Source organism: Triticum aestivum, chromosome 7B (genome assembly GCF_018294505.1).
Source record: "Triticum aestivum cultivar Chinese Spring chromosome 7B, IWGSC CS RefSeq v2.1, whole genome shotgun sequence".
Classification (NCBI taxonomy): Eukaryota; Viridiplantae; Streptophyta; class Magnoliopsida; order Poales; family Poaceae; genus Triticum; species Triticum aestivum.
In genome coordinates, this window is record NC_057813.1 from 137961424 (window position 1) to 137977503 (window position 16080).

Below are 16080 nucleotides of genomic sequence, written 5' to 3' on the forward strand. Positions count from 1 at the left end.
GTACATGTGTGAATTAAGGAGTAGCAGGCACAGGAACAACAAAATTCAGAGATGCCAGAAAATCAAGGCACAAATTACGCAGAACTATGGAGCTAAAATACAACTATTTTAGATCAGTAAGTCATGAGCATAAATACTGCAGAATTTGGAGACCACTTAGATACTGTAAATTCAGTTAGCAACAAGACAGATAGATTGCACTTATATTTCAAGGAAAAGTATGACTACTCCACACTGACACTGTAATAACTGTTTACTCCACACTGTAAATAGACAGAACATTTTTTTTGCCACAACTTGAATCTGCTCTGCAATTTATGAACTTGTAGTTGTTCTGCAGATTATCAAGAGCAGTGAAACAGTTTTGATTTACAAACATAGTTAGTTACTCCTACTACTTATGTGTGGTTGCCCAGATCATAACTGTATCATGCTTGCTTATCTGAGACTAATAATACAAAAAGATAAGAGCAGTTTTAACATGGTCCATCACAGGAAACAGAGCAGAAGAAGTACTAGGGCAGGAGAAAATGCAAGGTTCAGAAAATCCATCACAAGAGCAATATGAACAACAACAGTTTTAGTGGTTTGCATGAACAAGTGGAGCAAATAGCTCAGAGGTACATCCGTGGCGATCGTACATGGACGAACTAATACATCAGCCAGTGAGTATCCTCGTATACACTTTGAAAAGAACTTCAACATCGGATCTAATAGACACTTGCAGGCGAGAAGAAGTTGCTCTGTCCCTCCAGCGTGAAGATTGGCCGCGGCTTCTCGAGCGCCTCTTCGGCCTTCCACGCTGCTTCAAATGGATCGAAGGAGCACGGCCGCGGTTTGAACAAGTGGTCCTGCGATGGAGCGTCAAGATCCGACGCGGCATTGTACCTCTTCTCCTTGTCAGCATCATGGAAGGCAGGGTTGTGCATGGCCGGATCCTCTGAACTCGTCATTGGGCAAGGGTAATCGAACTGCAGCATACCCTCCAGCACGCCTTGGTCCAAGGCATCCAGGCACAGAGGTTCCTGTTGGCCCATCTCCACGCCAGTGTTGGCTCCAGTGACCGGCTCAACTTCAATTGGGTCGTCTTCCATCATTCTCATTAGTTCTTCAAGATCAAAACCATCTTCGTCCCCATCCGGCAATTTGGAAATAGGCTCCAATGGCTCAAAGACATCCTCTTCAGATGAGCTCCTTGCAATGCTTGAGCCAGCCTCAGGAACAATCTGTTGTTGGCTGTAATGCTTGACAGACTCCAGCACAACTGATTGGGTGGACTCAAGCACATCTGACTGGGAGGAAATCTCAGGAGCTTGAGCAACGTCGGAGCGGCTGGATGTTGTAGTGGACTCGCATGATGCTTGTGCACACTGAACAGGGAAGTTGGCTGCCTCATCATACATCAAGAAGGACGGCGTGGCATATGCCGGGACCGGGACGGGGACGGCACCGCGCATCCTCTTCTTGGGGCGCGGCGGATGAGGATCGGCGGCGGCAGCGGGCGGTGGCCTCTTCTGCGCGTGCGTGCTCGGGGTCACGGCCTCTGTTTGTGCTTCTCGATGCTTGTACGCGGCCGATTCCTGGCGGGCCGCGTCAGGAGCATGCTGAGCCAAGTGCATTTTGCAGAACACCTTCACCCCGTCGGAGACGGTGGCCTCTGGCAGCAGGCACCGGTACTCCTCCATGACCCAGCCGGTGGACTTGCCCTTCTTCTTGAAGGACAGGTTCTTGACCTCGCCGACCTTGCATCCCGCGTGGATGATCTCCGTGGTCTTCTGGATGCTCCAGGTGCCGCCGCCGGCGCCGCGCACGCTCTGGAGCTTGCTCCCGTTCTTGCTCTTGCAGGTGGTGAAGAAGAACCGGTCGCCGCTGCTCACGGCCTGCGGCACGGGCGCGAACTGGCGGGCCAGATCCTTGGACTCGCAGCCGGAGATTTCAACGCGGTTGATGAGCTTGTCGACGGCATGCAGCGTCTCGCCGGAGAGGAGGCGTGGCAGGTAGTATGTGACGGCCTCCACTTCCGTAGGGCTCAGCCGGTAGTGGTGGAAGACGTCGTCGACGTCGAGCCCCTCCATCCCGGCCGGCTGCTGCCCGATCTGCCGCTAGGGTTCAAGCTACGAAAGGGCGGGCGGGCGACTGGGATTTGGGAGAGGTTTGTCTGCGAGATCGGGAAGGCGTTGTGGGACGCGCAGGTGGTCTGTGCTGATATTTAAAGACGCTGGGTGGACTTGGCGATGGAGGACGCGTCAGATTTCCTTATCTGAATCCGAAAATGTCCCCAGTTCAGTTTGCAGCTCCCGTTTGCTTTCATTTTCTGAAAAATTCTGTCAATCCGATGATGGTGCGGTCCTGAAGATGTAGAGGACAGATGCCGTGCTGATTGTGTTTCTTGATTTTGAGTAGTACAAGTCCTATTCTTTTCCGGATCCATTTATTTGACCCATACCCCGGACCTTATTCGGATCCACTTCTTTCGGAAAATCCTATTGGACGCACACTGCGTCAAACTGCCGAGAGCTCCTAAGCGGCGCCTTCAGCGCCGGTTAGAGTTTCTGGCGCTCACACGGCACCTGGTATGGACCAGCCCATCACGAGGCAACCAACGAATCGCTCGCCAGCTCGCGCCTGCTTATGCTTCGTACGCTTCGTTCTTTCCCAATAGAAAAATGTACGCTTCGGTTTTTCGCTCAAAAAAAAATTTATGCTTCGTTCTTTCGCTAGAAAACGTACGCCTCGTTCTCCACTCAAGAAAACAAATAAATGAAAAAAGTTCATCTGTTTCCAAAAAAAGTTCTTCAATTTTTAAAAATAGTTCATCAAGTTTGAAAAAAAGTTCATCGGTTTTGAAAAAGAGTTCCTCGATTTTCAAAAAAGTTCATTGATCTGAAAAAGTTAATCAGTTTTGAAAAAAGTTCCTCAAATTTGAAAAAAGTTCATAGATTTGGAAAAAAGTTTAATGAATTTGAAAAAGTTCATAGATTAAAAAAATGTTTAATGAATTTGAAAAAGCTCATCCAATTTGATAAAAGTTCATCAATTCAAAAAAAGGAGTTTATGGAATTTGAAAAGGAATGATTGACTTTTAAAAAGTTCATCGATTTTGATCACAGATTTGAAAGAAAGTTCATCAATTTCAAAAAAGCATCAAATTTGAAAAAAAAAGTTCATCAAATTTTAAAAAGGTTAAACATATTAAAAAAGAAAAAACAAACAAAGCTGGTCCAGAAAACCGGGTTTTCTGCGAACTGAAACTTTCCCGCGGTGGATAAAAACGTATTGGGAAACCAGGGCTTTCGGCGAGATTAAACGAATAAAAGTATACAAATAGGTCAATAGGCACAAAAAATGGGGAGCTCGTCTTTTTTAGACAAATTGGGGAGCGCCGGTTCCTCCTCTGGCGCCCGAAGGTGGTGCGACTAGGCCGGCCCAGCAAAATTCCATCAGTACAGGGATAGCGTGAAAAAAGCGAACAAAACACCAGGGAAATAGGTTCTCAGCGAGGGTAGAACTCGTGCCGTGAGACTAGCGAACGAGTATGCCCAACCAACTGATCTAGTTTGCCGCTTTTGAACAATTTCAGGGCCAACATTTTCAGTACATTCCTAGCCGCGTAATTTATTACACGTGTAACATTTACTGTAGCGCTTTGATTTTTATTTTTTAAACATTTTGGAAAATGTTCTTGAATTAAACAAAAATCATTTGTTTTGAAAACATTTAATGATTTTGGAAAAAAGTTCACGATTTGAGAAAAATGACTATCGATTTTTAAAAAAGTTCATCCGTTTGAAAAACAGTTCACAAATCTTGAGAAAAAAGTTCTCTGGTTGGAAAAAAGTTCATCAAAATTCAAAAAAGGTTCATCGATTTGAAAAAAAATAGTTCATGAGTTTGAAAAAACTTCATCGATTTTGAAAAAAGTTTTCAAAAAAATGAAAAAAAGTTCATCAAAATTGAAAAAAAGTTCATCAAAGTTAGAAAAATTCATCAAATTCGAAAAATAGTTCACCGAATTTGAATAAAAGTTCATCAAAATTCAAAAAACGTTCATGGATTTTGAAAATAAGTTCAGCGATTTGAAAAATAAGTTCACCGAATTTAAGAAATTTCATGGAATTGTAAAAAAGTTCATCGAATATGAAAAAAAGTACACCGATTTGGAAAAAGTTCATCGATTTCGAAAAAAAGTTCATCGAATTGAAAAAAAGTTCATCTATTTTGAAAAAAAATCATCGATTTGAAAGAAACTTCACGAAGTTAAAAAAACGTGCACAATTTTGGGGAAAAAAGTTCACGCACTTAGCAGAAAGGAAGAATGAAAAAAGAAAGGAAAAAAACGAGCAAAACCCTTTCCATGAAAAAAGAAAACATAAACAATATAGAAGAAAAGGATGAAAAAGCTGTAAGAAAATGTGAACTGTTGAGATGGTGGAGTGGTTATGGCAGCGCGCATTTACTGGCGAGATCACCAGTTCGAATCTCAGCCACGCGTTGCGGTTTTTTGCGTTGTTATAAACAGGGTCATTCGTGAGGGTGGCGAGTTTATATTCCTGGTGTGCGCACATCTTTTTTTGCTGCTCGACACAGAAAGAATAAAATAACAATGGGCCGGCCCAGCACCGAAGGGGATGTGCGCCGCTTTGAAATTTAGGCTGTAAGTGGCGCTGAGGGCGCCGTATAGGAAATGCCCAAACTGCCGGCGCTTCGCACAGGCGAGCGACCAAGCTGCGACGTGATAGGCCGGCCCAGAGCACCTACAACGCCAGTCGAAGGTTCCCTGAACCGTTTTTTTTCTTTTACCGGTTTTCTATTTCTTTTTATTCTGTTTCCTTTTCTACTTTCTTCTTTCTTTTCTTTTTTTCGTTTTCATTTTATAGTTCTTTTTTTTCAAGGTTACTTTATCTTTTTTAAACTAAATGCATATTGAGATTTTGTTCTCAATTTTCGAAAAGTGTTCCTGCTTTTTAAAAACGTTCAAAATTTCAAATAATTGTGGTTTTTGAAAAAATTTCACAAATTGAAAAAATGTTCGGGATTTTTCATAATGTTCTTGTTTTTTTAAAATATTGCGAAAGCTATTGTTTAAAAATTTCACAACTTTAAAAAAAATGTTCAGTCGTTAAAACTATATTCCTGTTTTCAAAAATTGTTCACAAATTGCAAAACATGTTCATGTTTTCATTTTCTCCGGAGTTTCAAAGAATGTCCCAGTTTCATAAATTATTCACAAGTTTCAAAAAATGTTCGTGTTTGCAAATTTTGTTCAGGAGTTTCGAAATATGTTTGCTTCTCCAAATTTTGTTTTGGAATTTGGAAATATGTTCCCATTTCAAGAAATATTCATGATTTCCAAACAATGATCCTGTTTTTGAAAACGTTATAGCTTTTTGAAAATTTGTTCAAAATGTTCTTGTTTTCCTTTTTTCAAAAATGCAAAAATGTTCATGTTTTAAAAAATTGTTTGTAGATAAGAAAATTGTTCGGGGAATTTGATAAAATTTCTCGTTTTGAAAAAATGTACGTAATTTCGAAAAATGTTCGCGTTTTCAAAATATGTTCTCTGTTTCTTTTTCGTTTTTATTTTTCTTTCCTTTTTTGTTGTTATTTTTCGTGTTTCTTTTGTTTGAGATTTTCAAATATTTGTTCTCAATTTTAAAAAATGTTCTCATGTTCAAAATTTGAAAAAATGTTCGTGTTTCAATTCTGGAATTTTGAAATGTTCTTGTTTACAATTTCAGAAAATTGCTAGTAATATGTAAAAATGTTATAGTTTTGAAAATATGTTCACAATTTCTAATAAATACCTTATGTTCGTCTTTTTGAAAAATTGTTCAAAATTTTCAGAAAAAAAAGTTTGCGTTTTCAACTTTTGGTCGAGAGTTTAAAAAAGGTTCTGTTTGCTTAATTTTCATTTGGAATTTGGAAAAATGTTCCCAATTTCAGAAAAAGCGTTCATGATTCCGAAAAATTTGATTTAGAAAAATGTGTCAGTTTTGTAAAACAATTAGCAAATTTGAACAGTGTATGCGTTTCAGAAGACACTCAGTTTTTTTTTACAAAAATTGCTTTCAAAATTCTGAAAATAATTCTGATCTGCGATGCCTATTGTTTCTTTAATGCTTGACGCTGCTGCCTAAGCGGATAAACTCGCTAGGTCAGCTTGTCGCGGCTCGAGCTCTGTACGAAGAGATCGCTAGTTCGATTTCTAGCGATGTCGTATTTATTCTTTGGAGGCGATGTCGTATTTATTCTTTGGAGCGCCTGTGCGAAACTGCGTCGCTTTGCCGCAAAGAGCGGCGAGTAGGAGCTCCCCTTCTTTCCTCACTCCATCCATGGCAACACCGGCCTCAGAGAGAAATTGTTGGCCCCTGTCCAACTGCGTGCGCAATTAACGTCGGCCATGGCAGCACCGGCCTGCGTGGTGCATATTCACCAAATGCAGGATTCACGTCATGTCTTCAAGTCAGAATGGAGTCAAGTGGCCTGGAGCTGGTACTACTTGGTAGTCACCCAGCCATGCTATGTAAGTACTCACTACTCACCAAAGCAGCTGAGACTGGAGGTCTATACATGCATAAACAAGGCCAGCAATCTGTGATCATCATTCATCAGGGTACACTACCAAAACCCCAGCGATTCCATTGCACAATCTAAAGGAGACACGAGACTACTAGTAATTCCTACCACGCCTTCTTCCATTTTTCTCCCGTCGCCTTCCTTGAGAGCCCAGCCCTTGATGTACAGGGGATATAAGAAGGAGCGGTAAATCTACTGAAGAAGCAAAAGAGCAAGAGAAACGAAAAAGGATGATGCCATGGAAGGATCGATCGTCAGTCAGTCAGTCAGTAGTTGTTGCTGTTGTAGCCGATGTAGTTGTTGCGGTAGCGCATCCCATACTGCTCGTAGAAGGTGTCGCCGTAGTTCACCGCCTTGATCTCCACCATGCGCCGCTTGCTGTCCACCTCCTGGACCGCGCCGAACACCACCTCGTTCGTCGTCTCGCAGCTCTGCTCGTAGAAGGTCTGCGGCCCGGAGGAGTACTGCCTGTGCTGCTGCAGCTGGTACATCTGCTGCTCCGGCTGCCGCCTCTGCTGGTGCTGCTGCTGCAGCTGGTACGCCTGCTGCTCCGGCGGCTGCCTGTGCTGCTGCCGGTACACCTGCTGCTCCAACTGCTGTCTGTGCTGCTGCAGCTGCTGCTGCTGGTGGTGGGGATACACTTGCTGCTGCTCCGGCGGCGGTTGAGGGCCGCGTGCATCCCAACCGCCAAGATAGGGCTGCCCATGCCGGACGTGGTGAGCCTTCTCAGGCTCCGTCGTCACAAAGGCGTAGTTCTTCTGAGGGGTTGGCCCTCTCGAGTCCAGCGGCGGAGGCGTTTCCTCGTGCGGGATGGCGTAGCTTTCTTGCACTGGCCAAGGGTTGGCCCTTCTCTGCTGGTGCTGCTGATGGTGCTGTCTTGCGGGGCGCTTCTTTCGGGAGAACATGTCTGCCACGGATGATTTTGCTCCTCCCATGAGCTTGCCCATCGAGGTGAAGAATCCCTCTTCAGCTTCATGTTTCCCAGCTTCGTCTTCATTTGGGATCAGCGGCGGGCGAAACGAAGGCTTGAATGGCTGCTGGTATGGTTGGTATGGTTGATATGGAGGGATGCTTGCATTGCTGGGTCTTGGAGGCGTCTGAGGTTCCTGCATGGTTGAAATTTCAGTTGCCAACAAGGTCACTGTAAATTTGCTGCATAAATAAAGTAGTTCTGAAGAATATGCATGGACTCCGTCTTTTACTTTAGTAATGATCTAGCTAGGCTCGCTCTTGAAGGATAATAAAGTGAACTCATAGCACCACTGATGAATGGGTGAACAGGCTGTGGGCAAAAGGACGACGGACACCACATCTACGTGACCAAAGGCTGACTGTAACATATTCATGAGCTGGCCTGCTGATGTAGAAGCATGGTCCAGTATAGACCCTGCCCTAGTTACCAATCCATGCTGCCAGCAAGTGTGCATGATGTTCTCTTCAGAGTAACAGAAACAGTTTGGCAAAATTACCTCTGTTGCTGAGACCATTCCTAAAACACGGCGCTGGAGCAACGCAAGCATGTAACCAAAGAAACCAGCAGCAAAAAGCAAGGCAACACCTGTAATAAGCATTTAAACTGAAGTAATTAGTGATTGTGGTTTTAGTGGAACTTCCTTGTGAGCAGCGAATTCATGATAATATGGCTTCAGACAAGAATAGTATTCATTGGTGAGATAGTACTATTGGAAAGTTTAATGGAATGTACCTAGAGGGAAACCAGCTTCATCCTGATATTCACAGTCATCAGGCTGGAGTGGGATCTCCCGAATTGCTTGGTTTCCTCTGTCAATGACCAAGAGGGAGCAGCTACTGCTGATATAGCGGATTTCAAAATCGGTTGAAAATTTTGCATCGTCGCTTGGTCCATCCATGTGTCCACCTCTCATTGATTTCCCCCCAGCAATGGTTGTGACCCCTACACATTATTGCTCATCCTGTCATGAATCTCCTCATTACCAGTTACAAATTCATAAGGAGACAAGGACATTTATTCTAGATGTTTCTTCAAGATCCACACACAATTTTTTTTTATCTGCAGCCAAACTGAATAAAGCCCAAAGATCTGTACATGAAAACAATTTGAAAAGTACAAATTGTGAAGTTAAAATGGCTGGGCAAACTCGAAGCAATCATATCACCACCATATGGTATTTACCATAAAATATATAGATGCTTTGCCCATGAAACTCCTTGGTTTAATTGAACACATACAATCTGAATGAGCAATTATGATGTCATGGCTACTGATTTCTCCCAGAGCTTTTCGGTATCATGGAATTTTAAGAATGGGATAATCTATAATCTACATTGTAACTATGTAATTCAATTACCCATAATTAGACTCTAGATACATGACTTGTTATAACATTTAAACCTGTGTGTTTGATCTCCGCATCCACTATTACAGCTTACCATATCCCAAATGCAACTTTTGGACACAAGTGCTAAGAAAAAGCACTGCAGAAGCTCAATCGAAAACAAAGAGCAAATATAATGTGAACAGACCCTACAGTAAGACATTTTAGTTTACCTGTATCACTGATCTTTCTTATTGCCATGTTCATAGCGTCTGCAACATAAATGTTGCCCCTGTCGTCGACTGTAAATCCCTTAGGGTGGTTCAGCTTGGCCTCCCGGAGCCTACCATCAACATGACCAGATAATCCTTCAAGCGAACCAGCGACAAGCTTTGGCCTGCTATCTGCACGGTTTGAACCATTTTAAGAGATGCAAGGGGAAATATTATATAAGCTGAACAGTAGCTACTATAGAGAAAAGACACGACTTCATCACTTTAGAACAGAATATACATAGGACGTTTGTGCATACCAAAGTTGGAACGACAGATCTTCACATCAGACATGGAAGATTTTGTTAATAACTGTGGCCAACAATTCATACTATATTTCGCTACAAAACTTTCAGGCAAATACTTGCCGTGTGTCTTCAACTTCTAAACAAGGGAAGTGAAAGTGACCAGGCTCGTAACACATCACTATCTCATCAGGAACTCATAGTTGCAAACTAGTATAAACTACTACCTCCGTCCCGGTGTATAAGTCATTCGCGTAGTTCTAGGTCGATAATTTAACTATCTAAATATGTATTATATGTGACAAAAAATATATATTTAAAAACTACATCCGTGTGGAAATCTAGTGGTATACTTTTCATGACATATAACACATATTTAATTTCTTAAATCGATGACCTAGAACTACGCGAATGACTTATACACCCGGACGGAGGGAGTACCAAACACATCGCAATCAAGAAACATGCCTGACCAATGCCCTCAAAATTTAGCATGCAACAATCACACATCACCCCTGACCAACCACCCAAACACGCCCACATCATTTAGTTAACATAACAGGCATATTTAGCAGAAACCAATGATGACTGAGCACTACCAAGATAGCAGCAAAACCTGAAAAGGACATGAAGAAGCAGTTGGAAGTATGGGGGCATGCTCACATCGGGACAAGGGCAGCTGGACCCTGTAGAGGTTGCTGTTCATGGAGTCGAGCAGGAGCAGGTCGCCGGCGGGGGTGAGCTCGACGGAGTGCGGCTCGATCCCCAGATTGCTGCCGTCGAACACCGTCTCCACCGCGTACCCGCCCTCGTACTTCACCATGGACCTCCCGGAGGCCGCCGCCGTCGCTGCCGACGCAAAGATTCCGTTCAGGAAATTGAAACGCGGAAACCCCGGGAAAGAAACGCACCGATTACCCGTCCTGGCGGTCGATTTGAGAGACCAGAGCTTCTTCGCCACCGCCGTCGCCGTGCTGGTCAAGAGCCCGCCCAGGACCTCTGCCGCCGACGGGCACCAATCAATCAGCCGCAATAAACCAAAGTCAAAACTTTAAGAAACCAAGAACCGAGCTCGCTCACTTGCGGGGTACGAGGACGCGGCCGAGGCGGAGACGGGGGCGCCGAGCAGGAGGGCGGCGACGAGGAGCGCCGCCACGGCCCTCGCGCTCGCCGCCGACGGCGCCCTGGCCTCCATCGCGTGCTGCTCACGTGCTCCTCTCGTGGAGCAAAGAACCAAGAAGCGGCAGAGGTAGCAGGGGAGGCAGTGAGATGGGGGGACTAGCGGGGATGTGATGAGCAGGGGGAGGGGGAGGGGGAGGAGGCGGCCATTTGAGGACAGGTAAAGAAGGTTGAGAAAACACCAAAGGATCCAGACCTCTTTTGGGGGGACCTGCAGTTCTCGCTCTCCGCCAAAAAAAGGCAAGAAAAGAAGAGGGGCAGAGATCAGAGGGGCTAAAGCGAGGACAGAGAGTGGAAGTGGAAGAGACAAGAGGGTGGTGGTGGTGGTGGTGGAGCTCGCTGCTATGGCTGCCGCCTCTGTTATTGCTGGTACACTGCTGCTCGCCCGTCTTGTTGCCTTTCTTTTGGGTTTCCTATGTTTCGGGCCCTGGAGCATTTCCATCCAAGCTCAAACAGCCCCCTGGGCTAGCCCGGGCTGTAGACCCAAAGCCCGAGCCCAACCCGGCCCACTCCAAAATAAAGAAATAGTAGTGCACCTTTTATATTTAGAAGAAAATAATTATTATATTCAATTTATATATATATACATCTTTCCCTAATAATAAAGCACGGATTGACTCCGTGGGTTCACCGTCACAATACGCTTCTTCCCGTGAATTTGCGCTTTCGTTTTTTTAATGGATATCCGAGGTGGTACTAATTTATTTGTATATCCTGCACGTAAGTCAAAAACCGTCGTAATACGTTTTCACTATTCGTTTTGATTTCGTTCGTCCATCACGAAGGCACGGCTGTAGCCCAACTAAGCCACCAACAAAAACGGTCCACGGAAGAATTAAATGCCGGTTATATCAACTCCTACTAAATATAGTCCCACCTTGGCCGCTTGCATTCAATTAGCACAGTTTATATAGAGTACTTTTTTCAGTCTCCTGGGATATGCGAGTAGGGATTCCAAACACTGTGGCAAAGAGATCATGAATCAAAGCTTGCGCTCGGTTGCCAAAAGAACTTGACGACGCTTGTGGTTTCACCACGACGGTGAGGGCAACCGTGGAGGTGACCGAGGAGGGCTGGTGCCGGAGCTTGTTGGCGGGCTACCTGCAAGCAGCGCCCTCGGGGACGACGCGACAGAGCCACAGAGGTCTTGGCTAGGTGGATCCGGTGCAGAGGGGGTCAGAGGCGAGGTGGAGGAAGGCGGGGCACTGAGCTCCATGGTCGCCAATGGCGGCGCCTTTCTCCGGTTCCTGTCGACGGAGAGAAGAGGGAGATTGGACAGAGACGCGGCGCTGACCTTGCCGCCGCTCCTCTCCGCGGCCCTGAATTGACCGTCGGTGCACATCCGAAGCCGGGCCCGCTGCCCGAACATCGCGGCGAGACCCGTGGCGCCTGCGCCACCGGCGTCCCAGAGCCTCTCGAAGAAGCCAACACGGCCCGTGCACTCCAAACGAGCAGCAGCAGCGCCGTTCAAGCGGTCTGCTCGACCTCCGACCGACGGCATGAACACGGGGTCGCGGGCGAGGAATCAAGCTCATCACAGGGTAGGCCCAGCACCCAACTCCTCCAGCCCCGCCACACGCTCGACGTCGCCGAGCAGCCACATGGACGAGCCGTGCGGCCAGCAGCACCCTTCCCGGCCTCCCCTACCGCATCCTCTATCTGTCTCAACTTTGACGAACAAGGAGCAGTATAGAGCGCGGGTTGCCTGGAAGAGATAAGGTTTTTTTTTTTTTTTTTTTTTTGAGAAGGAATAACTTGCATTCCACTTAAACCTGGTTCACCATCTCGGTGCCAACCAGAGCCGAAACAAAGTCTGGGGCTTCTACATCCCACACAGATAGGGAAACAACAGCCCCTAGGCCAAACTGCGCCAGATTGTGCGCAATTAAATTACAGCCCCTACGACAAAACCTGAAATCATAAGACTCAAAGGAAAGCCGGCATAAACTTCTAGCTTCTCTGAAGAGGACGCCCAGCTCTGCAGCATCATACTCCCGCCCATTTAGAGCATTAATCATTGTTAGGCAATCAGACTCAAAAACGACACGCTGAGCCCCCAAAACAGCAGCCCCATCAATTGCCATCATGCACGCACTGAGCTCAGCTTGGAGGGGGCTCCTGATGTGCTCCAACTTGCCAGCCGCCGCTGCGATAAAATTGCCCATCTCGTCCCTAGCAATGAAACCCCATGCTCCAGCCTCAGCCTCTTGATGGAACGCTGCGTCCATGTTAAATTTAACCACTCCAGGTTCAGGTGGCACCCATCGTTGGTCTGTCACTGACGGAGGGATGCTCTGCTGCTGCACGCTACAAAAATCTTGCAAGTGCCTAGTAATAAACCCACTAACCTCCTGTGCAGTCCCCTGCTTTTCGCCGGCGTTGGTTTTATTCCTTGCTGTCCACCAATCCCAGAGGAGAATAGCCACACGCAACCTCTTATCTGTTGGCAGCGAACATATTTGCTTGATCACCTGGTAGGAATCATGGCAATCACTTAGCATCAGCCGGACATCCTCAAGGTTCTGCTCCCTCCACACAGCTTTCACCTTCTTACATTTAAGGAAAAGATGCCCCCCATCCTCATCAAGCCTCAGGCACATAGGACACAGAGTATCAAGCTCCACATGCTTCCGCTTAATATTCATTCTCGTTGGCAGGCTGTTATGCGCCAAACGCCACAGGAACATGCGAACTTTCCCCGGCAGATCAAGCTTCCAGATGTGTTGCCATTGCTCCCTAGCCTGCACCTGACCGGTAGACCCCTCCGCGTCCTGGTGCTTCTTTGTTTCTTTCAGACTCACCCCCAGTTGGTATGCCGATTTGACCGAGAAAAGCCCTCTTTTGTCATAGTGCCAGGAGAGAAAATCCTCCATCCCCGCTCTGAGAGGGATCGCTAAAATGATCTTGGCGTCCTCCTGTGTGAAAAGCTCCCTCACGAGAGCCTCGTCCCAGTTCTCGGTAACGGGGTTTATGAGCTCATTCACCTTTGAGATGATCGACTGCCCCTGCTGGGCTACCGGTCGCCTCGTCGACCCTCTCGGCAGCCATGGGTCTGACCAAACCTTCACCTGCGTCCCATCTCCGATACGCCACACAATCCCCTCTTTTAGTAGATCACGACCTCTTAAGATGCTCCTCCATGTGTATGACATACCTGGTTGTTCCGTTGCCTCTATAATGGAGCAATTCGGGAAATATTTTGCCTTCAGTACCACGGCACAAAGCGACCCTGGATCAGCCTCCAACTCTGTCGTGCAAGCATCGCCATATTGAAAATATGGAGATCCCGAAAGCCAAGCCCCCCTTCCCTCTTCGTCCTCATGAGCTTGTCCCAGGCAATCCAGTGACATTTGTGCTTCCCATCTTGTTGGTTCCACCAGTAACGGCACACCATCGCGCTTATCTCCTCGCAAAGACTCTTGGTCAAGTCGAAACATGACATCGCATAGGTAGGAATTGCCTGGGCAACTGCTTTAATCAAAGTTTCTTTTCCAACTTTTGACAAAAGCTTCTCCAACCAACCCTGGATCTTGCGCCAAATCATCTCTTTTATGTACTCAAACTCTTTGCTCTTTGTTGCCCCGATGTGCACAGGCAAACCCAAATACCTCTCATTCTGAGATTCAGCTGGGATCCCAAGAACTTGGAGGACCTGCAGCTTATTTTGGTTACTTGTTTTCTTGCTAAAAAACGCCGAGGACTTGTCCCTATTGATTTTCTGTCCTGATTGAGCCTCATACAGAGCAAGGATCTCCTGCAATCGAGTAGCACTCGCCTCATTTGCCCTCATTACAATCAAGGAATCGTCCGCGAAAAAGAGATGGTTTATACTTGGTGCACCCTGACATACCTGAACCCCCTCAATTGTCCTCTCGACCTCAGCTTGCTGCAGTAACCTGGAGAAGGCCTCCGCACAAATGATGAAAAGGTACGGAGATAAAGGATCTCCTTGACGCAGTCCCCTCTGTGGGTGAAAAGAGTCAGTTAACTTTCCATTGACCTTCACACGGTAAGAAACCGATCGAACACAATTCATAATCAGACTCACCCAAGTAGGAGCGAAACCCATAGTGTGCATCATGCGTTCCAGGAAGTTCCACTCCACCCGATCATACGCCTTGCTCATATCAAGCTTGACTGCCACCAAGCCTTGCCTTCCTCCCTTCTTTGTATGCATCAAGTGAGTGATCTCATAGGCCAACAGCACATTGTCCGTGATCATGCGCCCCGGAACAAAAGCTGACTGCGATGGGGAGATCAATTCCGGAAGGATCATTTTCAGACGGTTAGCCAAGACCTTTGAGATGAGCTTATATAGAACATTACATAGGCTGATTGGTCGGTCTGTGTGAGAGACTCCGGATTCTTTACCTTTGGTATCAACACAATGGTTGTTTCATTCCATCCCTCAGGCATCACTCCTCCGTTCAACACCCGCAACACCTCTTCTTGCAGTTTTGGACCCACCATATACCAAAATTTCTTATAAAACACAGCTGGCATCCCGTCCGGTCCAGGAGCTTTCAGGTCACCAATGGCATCAAGAGCAAACTTAACCTCTTCCCCGGTAAACGGTTTAGAAAGTGTGGCGTTCATTTCCGGAGTGACAGAAGCAGGGATGTGCTGAAAAATTTCCTCATTTAGTGGCCCTGCAGATGAAACAAACAAACTTTTGTAGTAGTTAGTAATAAAGGGCCCTAGCTCTTCCTCCCTCTCCACTACACTTCCATCACTCCTTCTCAACTTACTGATCTTGTTTATCCTTCTCCGTTCAGAGGCGTGGGCATGGAAGAAACCCGTGTTACGGTCACCGTATCTGAGCCAGTTGACATGTGCCCTTTGCTGCCAATACAAGTTGTACTGGTCCTCCAGCCGGTTCAGCCTATACCTCAGAAGATGCTCTTGGCAAACTCGCTGTTGCTTAATTGCACCCCTCCTACACCACTCCAGCTCTCTCTTAACCTTCTTTATTCGATGCTTCAGCTCTCCCAGTACCTCCCTGTCCCATTTCAATAAACTCCGTCCCACCATCCTCAGAGCCTCCCCAACCGAACCTCCCCCATCACCAAAGGCCCTATTCCACGCCTCCTCCACGACCTCCTGGCAGCCCTCCTCTTGCAGCCATCGTGCCTCAAACCGAAAACACTGTGGACTCCCGCCCCCATCACTTGACACGCTTTGACCATTTAGTACAGCAATTATAGGGCGATGGTCCGAATGTCTGGAAGAGATAAGGTTGGAAGTGCATGCATGTGAATTATTTTAGCTGGTCAGCTGCCGTCTAAGCTTATCCATGTGAAGAGATAAAGTTGTCTATTTCGAAGAGATAAGGTCAGGATGGTTCCAATGAAGATCAAATATGTGTATTTTATTATTATCCTTTATTGTTTTGAGAATAATACTTTATTATTTTATACTATAGTTAAATAAAAATGTCTCAAATTAATATATCCCTCTATCCATATTATTTGTTTTAGATTTGTCTAGATATGGATGTATCTAAAACCAGAC

General features: G+C 46.1%; 2 protein-coding genes across 2 annotated transcripts; both read right to left on the bottom strand.

The window, feature by feature from the left end:
* Positions 1-572: 572 nt before the first annotated feature.
* On the bottom strand, positions 573-2164 carry LOC123161458 (uncharacterized). The gene has a single exon (XM_044579287.1). It carries the CDS (start codon positions 2073-2075, stop codon positions 711-713), a length of 1365 nt encoding a protein of 454 aa, XP_044435222.1. The 5' UTR covers positions 2076-2164; the 3' UTR covers positions 573-710.
* Positions 2165-6575: 4411 nt separating this feature from the next.
* On the bottom strand, positions 6576-11438 carry LOC123156753 (uncharacterized). Its single transcript, XM_044574929.1, has 7 exons — positions 10471-11438; positions 10309-10389; positions 10054-10239; positions 9107-9277; positions 8282-8491; positions 8046-8134; positions 6576-7682 (listed from the first exon to the last, which is right to left on the bottom strand). Exons 1-7 carry the CDS (start codon positions 11009-11011, stop codon positions 6843-6845), a joined length of 2118 nt encoding a protein of 705 aa, XP_044430864.1. The 5' UTR covers positions 11012-11438; the 3' UTR covers positions 6576-6842.
* Positions 11439-16080: the final 4642 nt, after the last annotated feature.

Bases quoted from the DNA above. Each gene is read 5' to 3' on its own strand.
- LOC123161458 (XM_044579287.1), bottom strand. From the start codon at position 2,075: ATGGAGGGGCTCGACGTCGACGACGTCTTCCACCACTACCGGCTGAGC.
- LOC123156753 (XM_044574929.1), bottom strand. From the start codon at position 11,011: ATGGAAATGCTCCAGGGCCCGAAACATAGGAAACCCAAAAGAAAGGCA. The intron at 10,240-10,308 runs GTAATCGGTGCG...TTGCGTCGGCAG, and splicing joins CAAATCGACCGCCAGGACGG to CGACGGCGGCGGCCTCCGGG. The intron at 7,683-8,045 runs GTAATTTTGCCA...TCAACCATGCAG, and splicing joins GAATGGTCTCAGCAACAGAG to GAACCTCAGACGCCTCCAAG.